This window comes from Papaver somniferum, chromosome 2, assembly GCF_003573695.1.
Source record: "Papaver somniferum cultivar HN1 chromosome 2, ASM357369v1, whole genome shotgun sequence".
NCBI lineage: Eukaryota > Viridiplantae > Streptophyta > Magnoliopsida > Ranunculales > Papaveraceae > Papaver > Papaver somniferum.
This window is the reverse complement of record NC_039359.1, coordinates 151566418-151589568: the sequence shown is the minus strand read 5'-3', so window position 1 is coordinate 151589568 and position 23151 is coordinate 151566418. Positions and strand designations below refer to the sequence as shown.

At 37.9% G+C, this 23151-nt stretch overlaps 1 protein-coding gene across 1 annotated transcript; it reads right to left on the bottom strand.

The window, feature by feature from the left end:
• Window positions 1-18665: 18665 nt before the first annotated feature.
• On the bottom strand, window positions 18666-20062 carry LOC113354125 (golgin subfamily A member 4-like). The gene has a single exon (XM_026597554.1). The coding sequence runs from the start codon at window positions 19997-19999 to the stop codon at window positions 18896-18898; it is 1104 nt and encodes a 367-aa protein (XP_026453339.1). The 5' UTR covers window positions 20000-20062; the 3' UTR covers window positions 18666-18895.
• Between the last annotated feature and the right edge of the window lie 3089 nt (window positions 20063-23151).

The following is a 23151-nucleotide window of genomic DNA, read 5'->3' as shown; positions in this document are numbered from 1 at the left end:
TTCTAATGATAACGTTGTATGACGATTTCACATCTACGACACAGAAAGTGACCATTGTTTCCAAGGTACCCGCGGGAATGATCAAAGTGATCTCTCCTTTTGGTCTTCAAGCAACACTATTGAATTCATAGATCGTGTAAGTGGATGGGATCAGGTCTGAGTCGCGGTACCCCATGGTTCTGAATGCATGATAGAATAATATATCAACGGAACTTCCGGTATCTACCAGGATATTGTTGATCATCTAAGGTTGCACCTTTTCTTATGCATTTTCTTTCCACTTATAATGTGGTTGCACTGTCATAGTGACCACCAGTGGGTCTGAGTGTGTTCCCGCCTCTACTGGTACATCTTCCATGGTGAAGGAGATTGGCTGCTTCTAGCGCGCGACTTCGCGTCACCAGGTGTATTTCCTCACCATTGTAATATCTTTTATGGACTTTTCTTAAAATCTTATCATGGAAATTATTGATATCCTTTGTGGAATGGATGATTGAGTTTATTTGCGTCGAGTTCTGCCCGATTTCAATGTGGTGAATAACAACTGGTTAAGATCGCGGTTGTGATCTTGGTATCTCGCCTTACTCCAGATATCGGTTCAACTTTCCTTGCTTAATTAGATCTAGTAAGTACTTTCGCACGTTTCTACAATTCGTAGTAATGTGGCCATGAAACCGATGGTGTATGCAGAATTCACCAGCTCTTGCTCCTCGCGGGGTTTCATGCCCTATGTTGAATGGTGCTGGAATTTCATGAGTTAGTATGACCTCCCCCTATATCTTTTCTATTGGGGCATTCAGTCTAGGTAATTTTACATCATCAAAGGGCGGGTAATTCATCTTTCGCTCAAATCTCAGATGGTGGTTCTACCCAGCTCTTCGGTCATTGTTGAACCGTCCTCCTTGATTGTCGTATCTTCTCACCGGGTAGTTGTATGAATGATTTCTACTTCTTTCGTAGTCTTTCCTGCGACTTGCCTCTCATGTCTAATTCTAGGGGTATTCTCGATATTATTCAGTATTCTTGGTACAAGTGTCGTGTTTCCTCCCTTCGCAGTCGTGATGGACGTCAAGCTGGTGTTCATTTCTCTTTGCTTTTCTTCTAGTGTTATGAACTCTTCTTGGTATTCCCTTAACTCTTGCATGCCTATCTCATGTCTGATTCAGAATATTTCCACATATAGGATATCGGTGGGATACAAGGAATTGATGAATGCGACGGTTAAATGTCGCTCGGATACTTCTCTGGTTGACTCGCTGCACATGGTTCTCCATCGCGTGACCAAGCTTCGCAGACTTTCTTCATGTGCCTTTTTCAAGGTAAACACGTTTTCGATCCCTGCCTTTGTGTGACTACTTGTTATATAATTCCCTAAGAATAACCTTTGCAACTGTGCGAATGAAGTCACATATCCTTCTCTCAAATTGTCGAACCATAATGAAGCTTCTCCTGGACTGCATTCCCGGTTCCGTCGAAGATGCTGGAAAAGGTTGGTAAGACGCATTTCGCGGGAATAGGGGCTTGCAAAATGTCACGCGAAAAAGGGGATCGCCCTGCCTCCTCAATTGCTTCGTCCAGTTTCATTTTTCCTCCTCCTCGCCTACTATTACTTCTCATGGCCGCTTTGAGCTCTTCAAGCTGTTGCAGTATTGCTTGATTAACGTTAACGTGTTCTCGCTCTCTCTGTATGACTGCTTCTAATTCCCTCTGCTCTGTCGTGCTTCTTTCTATGTCTATTCTAGTTTCCCTTTCCAGACTAGTTTCTCTTCTGAAATCTTTGGGTTTCGCGCTCTGAGATGCTTCCTCTTTCCCCGTTATACACTTGCATTCGTTGTCCCAAGTTCTCTATTCTTTCTTGGTTTCTTCTTCTTGCTCTGCGTTCCTGAGACCTCCTTTCTAGATCTCATGCATTTTCTCTTTCGCTCTCTCTTTCACGCACCTCCCTTTCATACTCAGCATGGTCGTTTTGTACTTCTCTTTCCTCACTGCGATGTCTCCTCCATCTCCTTGGTGAACTTATGCTCGTTTGAGTTTCCGTTTCTCCAGTATGAGTTCGCATTTGTATGTTCTCATTCAGTCTGTGATTTTCTTACATCAACATGGCGTTTTGTATTGCCAAATTTGCTGGCTCTTCCGCTAACTCTGCGTCTCTTGCTCTGCTTCGTTCGAGTCCTTGCATTAATTCTCTTTCAATTCGCCTGTCTCATGCGAGATGCTCTCTCAGCTGTCGAATGGTTAGCTGATCCTCGTTGTTGGGATCCTCACCTTCTCCTCTTGTTACTCGTTCTTCATCTTCCATAGTATCAAGATCAGTCGTGTGTACACTTCCTTCTTCATATATAACCCTCTCTGAGTCATTATTTTGTTATGTTGGATTTTGAGAGATAGTATCATTGTCCTGCTGTCTGGTTGCTACGATGGAACGCAGACTGCGATTTCGAGTTTTCCTCTCTACTCCTCACCTTTCTCCTTCAGCTGAAGTTTCAGCCTCGCCTCTGGCTTTTCTCCGGTCTGCTACTTTGTTGCTTCTTCGAGTTGCGATATTGTGTGCTTCTCTTGATGTTATCCGTACCATTTTGTTAATCAAAGATGTTGGTAGCCAAGATTTCTGATGGTCAGAGGAAATATGATGGGGATTTTATTGTGGTTTCAACTGTCTCAAGAGGGATAACTTGTCAAGACTTTATTTTCAAAGTGAAAAAGCGGGGGTATAAAAACACCACCCAATATTTCGCTTAGCAATCTGTATGGACAAACTCCAATATACTTTTAATGAGAATCAACTAGACAGTTAGACTCAATCAATAAAAAGATATATCAAAGAGTTTATATCTCAATCTCTCGATTTGATCTTTACTCAAGAAAATGGAAATCTGCGAGTCTTTATCAAAGAGAGATAACTTGGACGGTACCAAAGACGAATGTCCGAGGATCAATCAATATCAATCAACAACCAAAGGTTGGATTTCCAATCGATGATATTTAATGCACAACCTGTATTATTTCAGTTATATAAAATATAATGCAGAAAAGAAATAACACAGACACCAAAAGTTTTGTTAACGAGGAAACCGCAAATGCAGAAAACCCCGGGACCTAGTCCAGATTGAATACAAATTGTATTAAGCCTCTACAGACACTAGCCTACTCCAATATAACTTCGGACTGGACTATAGTTGAACCCCGATCAGTCTCCCACTGATCCAAGGTACAGTTGTACTCCTACGCCTCTGATCCCAGCAGGATACTGCGCACTTGATTCCCTTAGTTGATCTCACCCATAACCAAGAGTTGCTGCAACCCAAAATCGCAGACTTGATAATAAACAAATATGTCTCACACATCAAAGGATAAATTTGTCTCCCACAGGAAAACCCTAGGTTTTGTTCCGTCTTAAGATATAAATCAAGGTGAACAGGAACCAATTGATAATCCGGTCTTATATTCCCGAAGAACAACCTAGATTAATCAATCACCTCTCAATAATACTTCTTGACTACACAAGGGTTTGTCGAGGAATCACAAACAGTGAGACGAATATGTTTGTGACTTCTTTATCTTGCCCATCGGAGAACTCTCACGATCTCAAGCCAATCAAATGTTGTACTCGTACGATAGAAGATGCAAGATCAGATCACACAACTACGATAAAAGTAGTATCGGTCTGGCTTCACAATCCCAATGAAGTCTTTAAGTCGTTAACCTGGTTTTAGAGAAGAAAACCAAAGGTTAAAGGAGAATCGACTCTAGCGAGCGCACTAGTATCACACAGACGTGTAGGGATTAGTTTTGCACAATGCTAAATGTCTCCTTTATATAGTTTTCAAATCAGGGTTTTGACTTAGTTTCAAAGCAATCCATATTCACTGTTAGATGAAAACCTGATTTAGATTCAAGTTAATATTTCTCAACCGTTAGATCAAAAACTTTTGTCACACACACTTGGGTAGACGTTTACTCGATTTGTGAAAACCATGCCCAAACGTGTACGTGTATGTTGGTTCAACATAGTAACCCAAAAAGGTTAACCATATGAGCATTTCATATTAACCTTGTTGTTCTTCACCATAACTAGTTCAATTGACTCAAATGAACTAGTTAGAGAGTTGTTCAATTGCTATGAGATCTTATGTAACTACACAAGACACAATTGAAACAAAGATGTTTCGATTCGATTGAATCGGCTCATGAACTTTATATCCACGGTTTGCATAAAGCATTCCTTAGTAATTTAAGTTTCATGTTCAGAGCACATCTTTATATCATAACCTTTTAAGCTCACAAACAAGTTCGCGGACTTATGACAACGGTGGAGTTTTCCAAACTCAGCAGAAAATCTCGGCAAAGAGACTTTCGCCAGTTCGCGGACTAGGTTCGCTGACTTACACGCAAATTTTCTTTTGGAAAATCCCATCAGAAATTCTCGGTACAAGAACTTGCGTCAGTTCGCGGACTGAGTTTGCGGACTTTCCAAATCCAATTCCTCCGGTTTCTCTTAATCAACAAAGTTCGAAAACTTCGGATTAAGGAATACATGGTTATGTAATCTAAACTCTCATTCCAATCATTGAGACATTCTCAGAGGAAGTTATATATCCGTTATTCACAGACCGTTTAGCGTCAGAGCAATTCTGAAAGTAATTGAAACTTTTCATGACTTTCGTCACTAGGTGAAGATAAACTTGATCAAAGCGAAGCGCTTTACCAACACATAATCTCGAGATATAGATAGGAGAGATATACTTGGCTTGAAATATCAAATGTGTATGATCCAGTCTATATAACATACGACTTTTATCTCATAAGAAGTAGGAGATAGAAGAGATAGACTTTTGAGTGATAGATAAGTTCAAGTCTCCACATACCTTTTTGTTGATTAAGTTCCATGGTTACTTGAGAAGATCTTCGTCGTTGTATGATGAATCTCCATGAAGTCCTTGAGCTCAACTACACTTTTCTATCCTAGTTCGAGACTTAGCTATGTAGGATTGAAATCAAGACTCGTAGTTTTGATCACTAACATTGACAAACATGCTTGATATAGAAATGCATGCGAGGTCGACCGAGATATGCTCTAACAATCTCCCCCTTTGTCAATTTTAGTGACAAAACTATTAATACATATGGAATACAAAAAAGATAAACTTTAGTGGCTCCTATTCCATAGTCTAATCTTCAACGTTCCCTGAAATCTTCGTCCTTCCAAGTACTCCAATGATCCCAAAGGTTGTAAGTTTAGCATCACCGTTGTTGAAGGTCCGTAGCTATAACAATGAGAGATCGAATTCTCGATCAATATTATACAATGTCACAGTATTATTATGTAACATCAAAGTCCAATTGTATCACGACTTTAACAATAACACTATGGTGATATGTATCACTCCCCCTTAGTCAATACTCCATCTCGATTATGGAAACCACTCCCCCTTACATAATGATCCAAAAACCATATGTATTTGTAGTGTGAGCTACAATATTTCTCCCCCTTTTTGTCAATAAAATTGGCAAAGGTACAAGAACGGGATCATAATGAAATTTCCACAAGAGACATTTCATAGACTAAAAGAAAAATACATACCAACTTAATTTAGATGCAATCATAAAGCCTAAGATAAATGCATTCATCAAGGAGTTTTAAGATACAAGATAACCCCTATAAAATTCCACAGCCGCACGCCCCGCAAGATATTACCATTAAGCACAAGTTCAAAAGAACTCTCCCCCATTTGATGTCATTCCCGAAAGAACAACAAGAGCGACCTTAATTTCGAAAGAAAAGAAGTATTTTTTAATTGGAAACCAAAAACCATGGAAATGATTTTCTATATCCAAAACTCAATCAAATTAATCACAAGTAAACTCATGATTAATTTAATTGGAATAAGAAACTAAATCAAACCACAAAAGTGATCAATTTAATTGATTGTGCTCAACATAAGAAAACTCACGGAGCTACGACTAAGATAACCACACGGAGATGACTACCTTAATCGTTCAAATACTCAACATAAGGAAAACCTTACAGAATATACGACTACATCAACCAATAGACCATGATTAGTATAGCCGTTTATATACTCAACACAAGAACTTGTGGAATATATGACAAACTCAACTAGATTAATTACAAGAGAACCTATAATTAATCTAATTGGTATACACAACCAAACTAATCACCGAAGCAATCAATTTAATTGTCAAATGATTTTGCTCGACAAAAGAAGACTTTCGGAGCAAATAACTAAATAACCAATCAAGATGATTAATTTAGTTCAAGAATTCTCAACAAATAGCATCTCATGGAACAACCAACAAGGCCAATATTAATCGACATAGTTGTAAGGTGCTCAACATAAGATACACAATGGAGCCTTCACGGTAAAACATAACAAAATGGATCAATGAAGATCAATACCGTGGATAACATACAAGGATCTATTCTATTTTCCATCACTATTTGCATAACGACATAATAAACTTTATCCTTGTCAAACAAAAGATTTCATCCTATTTTCCATCAAATAAATGACTGCATAGGCATAACTTTTGTAATTGTCAAAAGTCCATTCGTCCTTTCATCAATACGAATATCAATTTATGAACGACTTTACTTTTGACACAATATGGGACCTTCAAGTTCACGGACGCAAACAATACATATCCCATAAAAATATTGCAATATCACAAAATCATAAAGATTAATACTGCAATAACATCACCCTCCAAATATTTTTAGAATTTAAAACCAATAAACCTAAAAAATAAACATAAGAAGATGAAAAAGTTGGACATATCTATGTGTAATCACAATAATGGCTATTCCAAACTCTAGTAATCCTTCTCAAAAACAAGAATAAATTCTCATAAGAAGTTTTCTAGGCATCAAGACAAACTCGTAATGCACATATAAGACGATTTGTCCTTAGAGGGTAGAATCAATCTTTTCCGTCCGGATTTACACCAAGAATAGCTACCAAAGGCGTATAAAAATATTTTCACAAAGAAGAACATACAAATTCACGAACGACCATGCACCATAGTTCACAAAGGATGATTGTGAACATTCAAGAATCCCATAGCAATGCGTACTAATTTCCATTCTTGAACTTCCTTCTTTGTGATTCACCAACAACATTCTAGTAAAAGCTACAAATTATCTTAGAAGAGTATTACTCCAAGAATCTAAGTGCCCAAGTCCAAGAGAAGTGGAACATGTGCGACGAAATGGAGCAAAACACTCAAAAACAAGAGACAGGACAAATACCAATCTTAACTCATACAAAATCAATAATTATCATCTCCATTTTAAAGAGAATTCAAAGAGGAAGAGAATGTAAAAAGAATGAGTTCATTCCGAGTTTGGACGAAGAAATTACGACCAAGACAAGTTTACCTAATATCGAGGTCAAGTATGCATACGGGTTTGCAAACGAATTTTCATGACAAAAAAAGTTTGCAGACTGGGTTTGCGAACTTAAACCCCTGGATTTTTATTTTAAATGATGGTATGCATCCTTGGAATATGTACCATGAAGTCCAAACATCCGGAACATCTATTTTCAAACCTAAACATATAAGAACCTTAAACATCGATCAAGTTAGGTAGAAATGAACGATAAGCAAGGTACATGGATCATAATAAGTACTTAAGCAAGTAAAAACACAAATATTGCTCAGGTTTATAGACATACCTTTTTATAAGAATTCAATCGAAATCTACATCCTTACTGAACACAATCTGTGTGCCCCAGTTCTTGTGATTCTTTTACCGTAACAGGGCATTCCTTGGTGAGGATGCACTTTCAATACAAACAAGTTGTGTTGAGATGAACATTGTCTTGCTCACCATGGAACCAAGAGAGAGTTTCTTTCCAGCAACTCTTACATCTTGTAGTGTTGAGAAACACCTAACGAACTGTTTTTATAAGTCTATCAAAGAACTTCAAGAGAACCCAAAAGGATTTGTGTTTCTAATTTCTTTTTTTCCAACTTATAAAAAACAGTTCCTGCAGATAGTTTTTAGTACTGCGAGGGGAAACTATTTTGATAAACAGAGACATCCTAGCTTCTTCATAAAAGAGGCAATACTACTATCTTGATATGAAGTATCAGGAATTGAGCAACGAATCAATTCATGCTTTGAGGTGATACACTCAGATGACTGAGATTTAAACTTCTCTTGTAATTCGTTTAGTTTGTTACAACTAATTGGATTACGCAGAGGAGGAGCATTGCTCTCACTGATTAGTAAATCAATATCAACCTCAACATAAATTTTATTCATCATAACTTGATTTAGCCTGTCAAGAGATTCTTGCTCTTTCTGGAGGTATAACTCAACATCAAGAGATAAGCTCTCAAGCTTCTTTTCAAGCCTTGAAAACACTTCAAGGGATTTTAAACCTGGTGGAGGTTTAGATAGAATTTCTTTTACATATTTAATTAAATCATTCATGGAAGATAATTCTGAAATCCCAGGATCTGGTGGTGCATTTATTGAGATAGCACTACTGTACATAGAGTCAGATCACTTAAAAACACATACTTATAAGGTCTTTAATGTGTTTGACTGCTCTGATACCAATTGAAAAATCGGGGGTCTAACAACACCACCCAACATTTCGGTTAGCAATCTGTATGGACAAACTCCAATGTACGTTTTATGAGAATCAACTAGACAGTTAGACTCAATCAATAAAAATATAAATCAAAGAGTTTATATCTCAATCTATCGATTTGATCTTTACTCAAGCAAATGGAAATCTGTGAGTCTTTATCAAAGAGAGATAACTTGGACGGTACCAAAGACCAATGTCCAAGGATCAATCAATATCAATCAACAACCACAGGTTGGATTTCCAACCAATGATATTTAACGCACAACTTGTATTATTTCAATTATATAAAATATGATGAGGAAAAGAAATAACACAGACACCAGAAGTTTTGTTAACGAGGAAACCGCAAATGCAGAAAAACCCCGGAACCTAGTGCAGATTGAATACACACTGTATTAAGCCGCTACAGACACTAGCCTACCCCAAGCTAACTTCGGACTGGACTATAGTTGAACCCCAATCAGTCTCCCACCGATCCAAGGTACAGTTGTACTCCTACGCCTCTGATCCCAGCAGGATACTGCGCACTTGATTCCCTTAGCTGATCTCACCCACAACCAAGAGTTGCTGCAACCCAAAATCGCAGACTTGATAATAAAAAAATCTATCTCACACATAAAAGTCTATCAAAGGATAAATCTGTCTCCCACAGAAAAACCCTAGGTTTTGTTCTGTCTTAAGATATAAAATCAAGGTAAACAAGAACCAATTGATAATCCGGTCTTATATTCTCGAAGAACAACCTAGATTAATCAATCAACTCTCAACAATCCTTCTTGACTACACAAGCGGTTTGTCGAGGAATCACAAACAGTGAGACGCAGATGTTTGTGACTTCTTTATCTTGCCTATCGGAGAACTCTCACGATCTCAACCCAATCAAAGATTGTACTCGTACGATAGAAGATGCAAGATCAGATCACACAACTACGATAAAAGTAGTATCGGTCTGGCTTCACAATCCCAATGAAGTCTTTAAGTCGTTAACCTGGTTTTAGAGAAGAAAACCAAAGGTTAAAGGAGAATCGACTCTAGCGAGCGCACTAGTATCACACAGACGTTTGGGGATTAGTTTTGCACAATGCTAGATGCCTCCTTTATATAGTCTTCAAATTGGGGTTTTGCCTTAGTTACAAAGCAATCCATATTCACAGTTAGATGAAAACCTGATTTAGATTCAAGCTAATATTTTTCAACCGTTAGATCGAAAACTTAGCTTGTCACACACACTTGGGTAGACGTTTACTGGGTTTGTGAAAACCATGCCCAAACGTGTACGTGTATGTTGGTTCAACATAGTAACCCAAAAAGGTTAACCATATGAGCATTTCATATTAACCTTGTTCTTCTTCACCATAACTAGTTCAATTGACTCAAATGAACTAGTTAGAGAGTTGTTCAATTGCTATGAGATCTTATGTAACTACACAAGACACAATTGAAACAAAGATGATTCGATTCGATTGAATCGGCTCATGAACTTTATAGCCACGGTTTGCATAAAGCATTCCTTAGTAATTTAAGTTTCATGTTCAGAGCACATCTTTAGATAATAACCTCTTAAGCTCACAAACAATTTCGCGGACTTAAGACAAGCGGTGGAGTTTTCCAAACTCTACAGAAAATCTCGGCAAAGAGACTTTTGCTAGTTCGCGGACTAAGTTCGCGGAATGAGTTCGCGGACTTACACGCAAACGAGTTTTTGGAAAATCCCAGCAGAAATTCTCGGTACAAGAACTTCCGTCAGTTCACGGACTGAGTTCACGGACTTGGCAAAGGAAATTCCTCCGGTTTCTCTCAATCAACAAAATTCAAAAACTTCGGATTAAGGAATACATGATTATGTAATCTAAACTCTCATTCAATCATTGAGACATTATCAGATGACGTTATATAGCCGTTATTCACAGATCGTTTCGCGTCAGAGCAATTCTCAAAGTAATTGAAACTTTTCATGACTTTCGTCACTAGGTGAAGATAAACTTGATCAAAGCGAAACACTTTACCAACACATGATTTCGAGATATAGATATGCGATATATACTCGGCTCGAAATATCAAATGTGTATGATCCATTCTATATAGCATACGAATTTTGTCTCATAAGAAATAGGAGATAGAAGAGATAGACTTTTGAGTGATAGATAAGTTCAAGTCTACACATACCTTTTTGTTGATGAAGTTCCACGGTTCCTTGAGTAGATCTTCGTCGTTGTATGATGAATCGCCATGAAGTTCTTGAGCTCAACTACACTTTTCTATCCTAGTCCGAGACTTAGCTATGTAGGCTAGAAATCAAGACTCATAGTTTTGATCACTAACATTGAGAAACATGCTTGAGATAGCAACGGATGCGAGGTCGACCGAGCTATGCTCTAACACAAAGTTATGTGAAGCGAGTGATTCTTGATCAGCACTTTTTGAATCAAGTGGTCGATTTTCACTAGGACTTTATAATGATGAAAGTATTCCAAAGGTAGGGTTTTATGAGAAAGTAATCAGCTGTTTTCGAAGATGGTAGTTTCTAGCTACTAGCTAGCAGGTGAGGATAATCCTCCCTGTTTCTAGCGCCAAAATGTAGTTGCGGAAAATCCCACAACTACACCCAAAGAAGTGATAAGAACATTAAGTCTAAGTTATGAAAATAAACTCAAACATTAATGATATTATCCACCCCTTGACACTAGATATGATCTTCACACAAGCTTTATATGGAAAATATGATGTTCTTATTGATATCACAAGGATCCATACATGTAAAGATAATGATGATAGTATAAGCTAATTCTAATGATTTCTTCTTCTTTTCTCTTCTAGTGATGGCTCTCTACTCTTGTTCTTAACTGAACTGTTTTCAACCTGCCTCTCTCTTCATTATTTGAATCCTTATATAGTCGGTCATCATGGTAGAAGACAACTGAGTTCACGTGCAAATCTGTGTTAGCTGATTCCTGTTCATTCTGTCTTATTCGCCAGGCTTTGGGAAGATGTCGCTATCTCTCGCGTTGCAGCTTCGTGCTCTTCGTGTGGGTGTTCTCGTGTTTGTCCCCTTTGTCGCATTTGTATTCCTTCGCATAATTTCTCTCCTCGCTTGTACTAATAATTGTCTTAGTGAGGGCGAGGCTGTGGGTTAGTCTTGTGCGATATTTCTCTCCTACACTGCCCATAAAATAAAATGAATAACGTGGATGAACCATGAATGTCAAGTTGTCAACTTGTAATGCTTGTACCGATCTACATTTTGCTATCCGATTGTGATGCACATTACATATATAGATATTATCAGAAAATCACACTGTATCTCGTAGTTATAGCTGTTCCTCGTGTCCTTTCCCGTATCGACTCTAACCATTAAACAAAGAGTAGGCATCCCGAACGTGCTTGTGCATTTTTCTTGGACACTTAATCACTGATGAACCAAAATCTGTCCAGCTAGAAGCGCACTCTAGGCATAAAAAAAGAACAAGCTAGGACGCCACAGATGAGCAAGCGGCGAGAACTTTTCCTACTATCATTTTTGGTTATCTAGACGTCCGGACTCTGGCTAACCCAACTAATCCAAATGGACAAGTAGTACTAGTAATTGACCAAAAGCTACGTGTCCGGGATCTCCAGACAAGATTTCGGATGTGGTGCAGGATGCAAGATCTGTATTTTCCCCCGAGACAGGTAAATGCATCAAATCAAGTCAGATAATGTATAGTTAAACCCGCTGTTCTCTGACATTAACTTCAATACTCCATCATTTCGAAGAAAAAAGAAATTCATCTTTGACGCGAAAAGTACTAGTAGGCACATGAACTCAGATTCTGTACTTTAACGTCGTGTTTGGTCCCTTGGAAATACCTATCATAGGTTGGGTTATCAAGAAAATACATTTAAATTATGTTTGTCTTATTCTAATTCTAGTCTAGGATATGAACAACTAAATCTTCCTTGATTTTAGGAAGCTAAAAAAGCAAGGTTATGCTATTCTCCAAAATAGCCAGGATACCAATATCCTTGCATGGGTTAGACGGTTATAGAGGTAGTTATTTTAATTAATCAAAATATTTTCAATTTTTTTAACTTTATTGTTATGTTTTTATTTTTTTCTCCGACAATTTTATCCATAATACATAATTATTTTATAAAAATACAGATTTAAAATATGGAGAGACAAACATAATACATGATAAACCCGTGATGGATATAACGGAAAGACAAACATCATCTTTATTAATACATCTTGAGATAATCCTGCTCAAGTTAGAGAAAAAAATTCCCTAACTAAGCTTTATGTAGTCAAAGCTCCCAAACACGGCCTAAACGACACAGGTATCTTTAGTGTTAAATTTTTATATAAAAATATTAATTTTACGGAAGGAACTAACATGCGGTGGAACAAAATATGGGAAATGAAAATAACCCCTTCAATTAAAAACTTTATCTGGAAGTCAGCAGACTTTATATTTCCAAATAGTACGAGAGTTGTTGCTATGATACTAGAAATAGATGTATTGCAAACTCTGTAATGTAGAGGATAAATATCTTACTCGCTTATTTATGAAATGTAATTTCACTAAACAGGTATGGATGCATCTTAACTTTGATATTGATAATGTAATGCAAAATGCTAATACTTTTCGTGATTGGTTAAATGGTTGGTTTACTCAAAGAGATGGAGGAAACAATGCAATGAATGAAAGATTTTCTGTAGTATTGTAACATGGCATGTTTGGAAGGAAAGATGTAATAAAGTGTTCAAAAAGAAAATTCAAAATAGTGTTGTAACAACAAGGAAGATTGTAAATTCATAAATAGTTTCATGTGGGTGAACAGATAAAACTAAAATATCATGCAAACCTTATACTACAACCCTCTAAATGATGACTCATTGATTATCACTAGCAGTCAATCTCAGGATTACTCGGGATACATGGAAATAACGATAAATATAGCATTATCCATGCATGATCCTATAACTAGTTCAGGGATTGGTCTAACAATGATTGATTTTGCAGGAAAAACCATTGAAGCTAGAAGTAGGTAGAGAAACTGTACTACCAGAGAACAATTAGAAGTAGCAGGAGTTGAGGCAGCTTTTCAATGAGCAATTGAAACGAGTGGATATCGGTGACGGAGCTAGACATCTCCCTTATCCCGGGCTTGGACAATTTTTAACCCCTGGCTTAAACGTAAACTTGACATTGGCTTGCCCAAGTCAACTTAGATAACAAAAAAGTGGGCTTTTGAACTTTTGGGGGTGGCTTCAGCCAGAGGAAGCCTGGCTGTAGTTCCGCCCCTGGTGGATATCATATCATTTTTCAAAGTGATTCACAACCTACTCTCAAGCTGTTAATAGGAATGTATGCTAAAGCTAGAGAAAGAAGATTCAAACAAAGCTCATACTTTGGAAACAATTCACACTTTGATACAAATATAAATTATAAAGGTATGACTTTTGTTCTAATAAGTAGATACAATATCATTTGGGCAGCAAATCTGTCAATCTTTTATAATAGATTCACTATCCAAAATAATTGGAAAGGTGAAAGTCCTTTAGCAATTATGAACTATCTAGATATTCAAAATTGGAATGTACAACCCATGAACACAAACAATTTCTTCAGAAGACGTTTGTTATCCATGTAAGTTTGAGGTTTCTCCTTTTTTATGAAAAAAAAAGAGAGGAGATTTTGTTCTTTAACAGGGGTGAGTCCTAATGGACGGGAACTCCACTAGAACAAAAACAAAAAATCCCTCATTGTCGTGGCTTTGAAGTCCTACGAGATATACCTAATTCAATCAACACTAGACGGGAGACCATCCCCCGTCTAGAAAAAAGTTCAAAAAAAAAAACCCTAAAATGCCCTACATGGGGGACCGTCCGCCGTCCAAAGAAAAAAAAAAAATCTACAGGGAGACGGTCTCCCGTGTATGGAATTTTGGATACTTTTTTTTTTCCAGACGGGGACCGTCCCCCGTCTAGTGTTACACTTTCGACCACTCGTTTAATTGAATGAGTGCATGGTAGTGTTGAGGGTGGAATGGGGTAAAAACTACCCACAGTGGACTCTAATTAGAGCAAATTGGTAGTTTACTCCTTCAAACGAAGGAGTGACACTACCCGTAGGATTTGCTCTAAACAATCCACAAACGTTCATCTTTCTGGTTGCAAAATTTTCTTCAATTTTTTTTCTTCTTTTTTTAATAAAAAAACTAGCATTTTTAGGGGCGACTCAAAAAGAAATAGGGGCGACACTAAAAGACAAAAAAGGTCACCCAAACGTAATTCTAAGCTACCCCTTATCTCTGATTTTTCGAAATGGCCAATATACCCTCATATAATCGGGAGCCTACACCATAATCGGTAGGTTAGAGGTGAATCGGTAGGTTGAATTGAAACTATACCTAACGATTATAGTGTAGATACTTCGGCTAATAATCCCTTGTATAATCGGTAGGTTATCCAACTTGTAAGACTACCGATTATAAGGACCCCCATATTCAACCTTGGCCAAATTCCATAGGTTCTGAGGGGTGCAGAGCCAACCATAACCACTTGGCTTAAGTTGTGGATGTACCATAATCAGAAACTAAATAGGTTACAAAACCTACCGATTATAAGTTGCCCCAAAATGAGTTTTTTCTAAAATCCTTCACGTAATGAATTTTGAAACCTGTTATAATCGGAAGTTTGTACAGCTTAACAACCTACCGATTATAAGGAGCCCCAAATCGAACCCTTTCCAAATTCCATACATTTTGAGTGTACACATCCAGCCACAACCACTTGGTTCGTGGTTTGGATGCAGCGGTAATTAGAAGTTTAATATGTTCCACAACCTTCCGATTATAAGTTGCCCCAAAATGAGTTTTTTCAAAAATCCTTCATGTAATGAATTTTGAAATCTAGCCTAATCGGTAGGATATATTACTTCTTACCGTCCTATTATACGAAGCCCCAAATCCAACCTTTGCCAAAATCCATAGGTGTAGAGGGTACAGAGCCAGGCATAACCATGTGGCTCGTGAATTTTGAAATCTGCTATAATCGGTAGGATATACAACTTATAAAGTTCCCGATTATACAAATAATCGGAAGTGTAATCCTGTAATCCTTAGTCTGGGGTCTATATATTAGTGTTTGGAAATTGTTTTTGGGTCATTAAGAGATATCTTCCGTTTGAGTGAGAGAAGAAGAAGAAGAAAAAAAGAAGAAGAAAGGGTATATGTCGCCAACTTCCGATTGTTTCCAACTTCCATAAACATGGATGGGTACGAAGAAGAACGTGAAGTTGTTGAAGTTCAAGGTTCACTACCGTTTAGAGAGAGTGCCCATTACCTCCGTTGGGTGGTTGGAGTGATTACTTCCCAACGAATCATTGTAACGATTGGTTGAAACAATATGAGACCAACATGTTGGATTGGGATCGCGTCATGAAGGACAACTTTCCGGAAGGCCTACTCGAATTGGTTTCGTCAGATGATGAAGATGAATGATCGTTACTTTTGAAAGATGTGTTTTTTTGGAACTTTTTGGAAACTTCTGTGAAGTATAAATCTATAATCGGTAGGTATATTATTAATATATCAACCGATTATACAAGCTTTTGTAAACGGAAACAATCAGTCTTAAAATCGGTTATCATATTTTCTAATGCTACTTCCGATTGTAAGTCTGACAAAAAAACTGAAATTTTTTCCTAGAATCGGTAGATTACATATTAAATAAACATCCGATTATCAACAAAATCTGACAAAAAAGAGTGAAAAATTTTCCCAGAATCGGTAGACAACATATGAAACAAACTTCCGATTTCCTGTAATCGGTAGACTACATAACTTAATAAACTCCGATTGTAACCATCGATCAATCTTCACACTGTTGCCACAGACTTCAGGAATTCATAACTCCCATCATAAGTGAATTCTTCACCCTTTTCCACTAAGTATTGTCTTTTTGCGAGTGTCTCCTACATAAACAAACACAAAATTATGTCAACTTCGTTTTAGTAAGAAAGATTAGACACCCGGTGTTATTTTAAAAAAGTATGCAAATACTTACAAATTGTTGGATCAACAAGCTTAAGTGGCTAGTGTTAAACATCCTCTTTTGTATCGTTATGTAATCATTTACCCTTTTTTGGAAAAGTCGGAAACGATCATGAACTTGTTGGAGTGATCTTTTCTTTGGATTTCCATACTCTCGCACAAATTGTCTATATACCCTCGCCCAAAAGACTTTGGGTGTTAACCTTCCTGCTATCACATCTTCACGTCTTGTTTCATGATACCATGTTTTCACAATGACCAAATCTTCAGCTGCGTCAAACGTTGCCATGCTTGTTAGTTGAGATATAGAACGAATTCACAAGAGTAGACGATGGAAAATGTATTTGTAGAATACACGATGCTATAAATGTGTTGTTTGGTGCATAAATAAGAAGAGTTTACCCTCCTTATATAGATGAGAGTCCCAACGTCTCTATTTTTTGAAAATATGGCCGTTGATGCGTACTTTAACAAGACTGTACTAAAATTACGCACAATTATTCCACACAGTCGGTAGGAAATTGTTGAACCAAAGAAACCGATTATGAGTAATCGGTAGATATTGATAGTTATATACTTCCGATTATAGGTTGTTTTGTCAACAGAGTTCTCAGTCTCATTAGAGTAGTATAATCGGAGGTTTATCAATATGTATAATCAACCGATTGTGTGTGGTTTTCGAGGCACGACTAGATTCTTTTGAAATAAATAGCTGTTGGAGTATAATCGGTAGGTATATAAAGAAATCAAACTTCCGATTTTCATAAATATTTTGAAATTCATAACAATATCATCTACGTATCATCATAATTTTACATTGAAGTTCCACAATTCTATTACAAGGTATTGTGATTAGCGTCGTGGATGTGTTGGACGAGTCCTAAACGGATTAAATCTTTCCATCGCCCTAAGGATTCTAAAATGAGCTTCATAACGAAAGCTTGATCTTTTCCATCTGCGCCATTCCCCGAGAGATCGTGCTATAACCTCATCATTGGTTTCACCCCTCAATCGATATTGATTCACAAGATAAGTTAAATGGACGAATTCGTCGACGTGTCTGTGTATTGAAACAACTCGGCAGAAAAGATCAGCGGAGTGGCGGTTGTTTGGGTTACCGGTGTCGGCGCAGAATTTTTCGTGAATTCTCCTCAAATAACTCATACTCATTGCGCCTCCTTTGCATACGTTATTCTCCTCGTCTTGGATAGAATTGAACATAGCGCCTACATAAAGATAAATCTTCTTCAATCATGAACTCCGTAGGATTAATGAATGGTTGTGCCATTATGTTGAAGATGATGTTGGAGAGAGTTTCAAGGTATTTATGTTCCATAGAGGGTAAAATGATACAATCCTTATATAGAGTTTAGAGTTCAAACAGCTCTATTTTACAGGGGGAACTGTATAATCGATAGTCAAATAAGATACTTTCCCTTCCGATTATACAGTTGCCCCAAATTTTGTTTTTGCCGAAATCTCAATTTTCTCGAATTTGAGAACTAGTATAATCGGTAGTCAAATAAGGTACTTTCCCTTCCGATTATACAGTTTCCCCAAATTTTGTTTTTGCAGAAATCTCAGTTTTTTCGAATTGGGGAACTAGAATAATCGGTAGTTAATACGACTTCCGATTACACAGTTGCCCCAAATTTCATCTTCGACAAAATCACCAATTTTGGGAATTTAGGAGCTACTATGATCGGTAGCCTAGTGAGGTTATTATTCTACCGATTGTTATACAACCAAGATACACGTTTGGCACAAAAACGAACTTAATCGGTAGTATAACCACGTTAAGAACCTTCTGATTGAGATATATCAATCGGGCAAAAAATGATTTCCGGTTATGTAAGGGCATTAACATATTCTCCGCGTTTTTGGACATCCCTTAACGTTGTGTATAGGTTGGGAATAAAAAAGTCGCCTCTAATTCTTTTAGGGTCGCACCTAAAAATGCCAGGATAAAAATGGCTATAAGGCTTTACAACTAGAATATTTCGCTGCAAACTAACCAACCGAACTCGATAAACGATATGAAAAAACTATTCTTGAAAAAGTGAATTGATATAAAAAGAATGCATGGAATGGTGATAAATTCCTTCAGATGGTGACTTTTGACCCCAACCGGAATAGTCTTCGGGCTGCATAACAAGTTCTTTAGTGATGATTGAAGGACGTCGACAACTCATCGGAAGCTCTTGATCTACAACATTGTTTTAGTTTTGACTCCATATTTAGGTTTTTTTTCTTGAGAGTTTACTATGAACATGTGATATTTCATGTGTCCATTTATCCAGATCTTCATTCAACTCTTTGTTCTTATCTTCCAGTGCAGCAATCTCATCTTTTAGCTCCAAAATTGTTTTTTCTAAAGCTAACCCATTAGACTTTTCACCATCAAGATCTTTCATTACAGCCTCCTTCTCATTCTTCAATCTTTCGACTTCACCTCCGAGTGTAGAATTCTCTTCTTTTAAGTCGGATATTGTTTTCTCTTGGATTAACACTTTAGCCTTCTCTTCCTCTAGATCTTTCATCACAGCCTCCTTCTCATTCTTTACTCTTTCGACTTCCCGTTCAAGTGTAGAATTCTCTTCCTTTAAGTCGGATATTATCTTCTCTTGGATTAACACTTTAGCCTTCTCTTCCTCTAGATCTTTCATAAGACCGTTCTTCTCATTCTTTATCCTGTCGACTTCACCTTCTAGTTTGGAATTTTCAACTCTTAAGTCGCTTATTATTTTTTCTTGGAGTGTGGAATATTTTGCTTCTAGGCTAGCAATAGTTGTCTGTAGAATTAATTTCTCAGCTTTTTCCACATCAAGATTTTTGACAAGATCATTTTTCTCATTCTCCACCTTTTTCACTTCATCCGTGAGAGCTGCATTTGTGGTTTCCAAGTCGGAAATTCTTTTTTCAAGTACTTGTTTGTCTTGATTCCGTTCTTCGACGTCTGCAGCCAATTTTGCAGCTAATTCTTTCTCATTAGCACAAGCGTCGACCGGAGCTGCAGGTAAACCAAAAAGTGACAAGTTTAGTTTCTCAGCGGACCATGTATGAGTAACATTCTTTCTCTCGACGTCGTTATAAGCCCACTTGATCACCAAACCTTGACAATTAACATACTTGTTTGGGTTTCTACTCAAGTAGCCGAAGAAAGTATCGAAATCGCTCATTTTGTTATCCCCGGAAGAGAGATGAACAGAGAACATTACTTCTCCTATGGGAGCTATTGCCCCAAACTTAAAAGGGTCGCCGAATTTTGTAAAAATTTTCAGCAATTTAATCTGAGTTGGTTCGTACGTTAGAAACAACTCAGGATCTCTAAAAAACGACATTGTTAAGCTTGCCAAAGATTTGGTGAAATGTAGAGTGAGTGAGATATGTGGAAGTAGTGTGTATTAAGGCATTGTCGGTATTGTTTGTTTTTTGGATGAAATCCACGAGATGCACGCCGGCATCTGTAATATTTCATTTGACAACCCAATGGAAGGTGCTTGGTTGGTGCAACCGTTAATTGTATTTATGAATATAGGTCAGAAACCACTCATATGCATTCCCCACTTTGCCTAGAAGTGTGTGCCGAGAACATTTTTTTGTTTCTCTACATTGGTACTGGTAGAGGTGTAAAACGTGTCAGCTCGGTACAGCCCAGCCCACAAAATCACGTGCTTAGCGTGCTGCATGCGGTGCTAGCTGTTCCAGAGATTCAGATATGCTATGTTGTGCTATGCTAAATGGCGTGCCGTGTTGTACTGTGTCAGAATAATAAACGTGTCGTGCTGTGCTAGCACACTTATTTTATGTTTTCCAAAATAAATATTTTTGAGATATTTTAGTTAGTACATGTATTATTACAAAAATAAATTCGCATAACGAAAATAAAATTTCAGAAATTGGCTAAAACAATGATTTTTTTTGTGAAATATGCATCAAATGTGATGTACAGTGTAGTATTTTACGCATGACGTGGCGTGCTTTCTTCGCGTGTCGTGCTGTGCTTTGCCACGTGCTAACACATGCCGCGTGTTGTGCTGTGCCGCCGTGCATATTTGTCTGGCACAACACAACACATTAAACAAACGTGATGTGCCCATGATGGGACGTTCACGTGTTGTGCCGTGTTGTGCTCGAATTTTAACGTGCTGTGTTGTGCCATAAACATGCTGGCCTGTCCCAATTTACACCTCTAGATACTGGTATGTCAAAATTCTCAAAGATAGTATAAGGGCCAAGGGTGGAGGTGTAAAACGTGTCGGCCCAGCACAGCCCAGCTCACGAATTCACGAGCTTAGCGTGCTGGGTTGTGCCAGAGATTCAGACGTGATGTGCTGCGTTAAATGGCGTGCCGTGCTGTGCCAAAAAAATAAACGTGCTGTGTTGAGCTAGCATACTTATTTTATATTTTCCAAAATAAATATTTTTGAGATATTTTAGTTAGTACGTATATTATTACAGAAATAAATTAGCATAAAGAAAATAAAATGTCAGAAACTGGCTAAAACAATGATTCTTTTGTGAAATATGCATCAAATGTGATGTATTGTGTAGTATTTTACGCATGACGTGGCGTGCTTTCTTCGCGTGCCGTGTTGTGTTGTGTCGCGTGCTAACACGTGCCGCATGATGTGCCTTGCTGATGTGCCTATATGTCTGGCACAACACAACACATTAAACAAACGTGTTGTGCCCGTGCTGGGCCGGTCACGTGTTGTGCCATAAACGTGTTGTCCCGTCCCAATTTACACCTCTAGCCAAGGGAAGTGAAAAGTTGATTTTTAGACCACACCGATTTGGCAAAGTAGCAGCGGGCCTTTGGCAAAGGAATTTTAGGTAGCCTTAGAATGATAATTGATAGAAAAAAGTTGGGCTGCTTGAGTTGTTCTCATGGACGATTTTTTTTCTTTTTTTGAGACCATGAAAAATTTGAAGGAGACCATTCCTCCATTCTGGGTAGGCCATTATGAAGTAAAATGCAATAACTCTTATCTAGATATTTTATTTTAATGTCGTTCGATGATGAAATCTAGATGAAGGATAATATAGTCATTTCAAGACTAGAAGCAAAATGGTAATTTTACAACTATGGGTAAATCATTATTCCGATCCAATAATTGTTTTTGAGGTTTAACGAAACTAAAATGAGAGATGTCCGAAGATTAAACGTGGAAAGAGAGCTCTGAAGATAAATTTAACCCTCATTACTGAAAGACAAGCTCAGCCACATAGGTCGAAACTCAACTCTCATGAGAGAGACTCAGCCTTTGGTCCTCAATGCACTTATAGCCACGATATCTAGTACACGTCCCCGCGAGACACTATTGTGTTGTCGTGATTTGTAGCATAATCCATGGGGGATACTACTGATCACAGAGGCTCAATAACCTCATGAAACATCCCTAGTTGCTCATGAGTGAGTATGAGAAACTGATTTTAGCACGTCCTCGCGAGACACAACTGGTTGTGGTTCCATGATTCCTGGTATACGTCTCTGGAAAGACACTGTTAATAATGGAGGCTCTATAGACTCATAAAACGTGCGCGACTGATCTATGAGCATGAGGGGAGACATCCATCTCCCATCATCACGAACAACCCCTATTTGATACCGGAGAATGGTTCATATACATCCTCGCGAGATACTAACTAGTCATGTGTACTCTGGGACCCGACTCGACATACTGAGGCCTCTTCGATAATTCCTTGAACATCCCACGAGATAAACTGGTTATTATTCCTCCGGTCACTATGATAGACTCCTAGAACATCCTTTTGAGATACAACTAGTCATGTCGGCCCCACTATACATACATGGTCATAACTGACTCCTATCAAGATCCTTGTAAGAGACGCTGGTCAAAGACAAGTGATCAAAGGTCTCATAGAAACATTATTAGGGATGCAAGCCTCTCTCCATGTCTCGAATACGTCCCAACTGACTGTAAAGAGACTCAGTCTCATGATCCAATCCTCAACTGGCTCATGACAATCTAAGCTGAACCCGCTCATTCAAAGAGTATTCTAAAAGCACAAAACTCGGGCACAAGCAGTACCTAGGGCACATGCATCTTTCTAAACCCCTCAAACATACTCGCGGCTAGTAAGTTGAGTCTGAAGTGTACATGTTTCTCTAAAAACGTGGGTGAACTCCCTTGAGATGCTCGTGCTCAAAAAAGTGACCCACATGCAAGAATTCGTCATCCACATGACATATGTGACCACCCATGAAGAGATAGAGTCCAAAATTACACTCTACACACGATTTTAGAGGCATTCCCTTCTTTTTTACGTAATTCATTCTAGTGGCGCTCACAAATCAGAGAATATTTCTCAATCTTGGTGAACTTCAGCTATAGAGAAAATTATGATGTATTTCATACCCTCATCATTTCACCCATGTTCATCTTAGAGATATATTCCATCGGTTGATACAAGAGCTATGAAACCTGTCACTACAAATAGTTTTCTTAAATCATGTCCAACCTTTTAT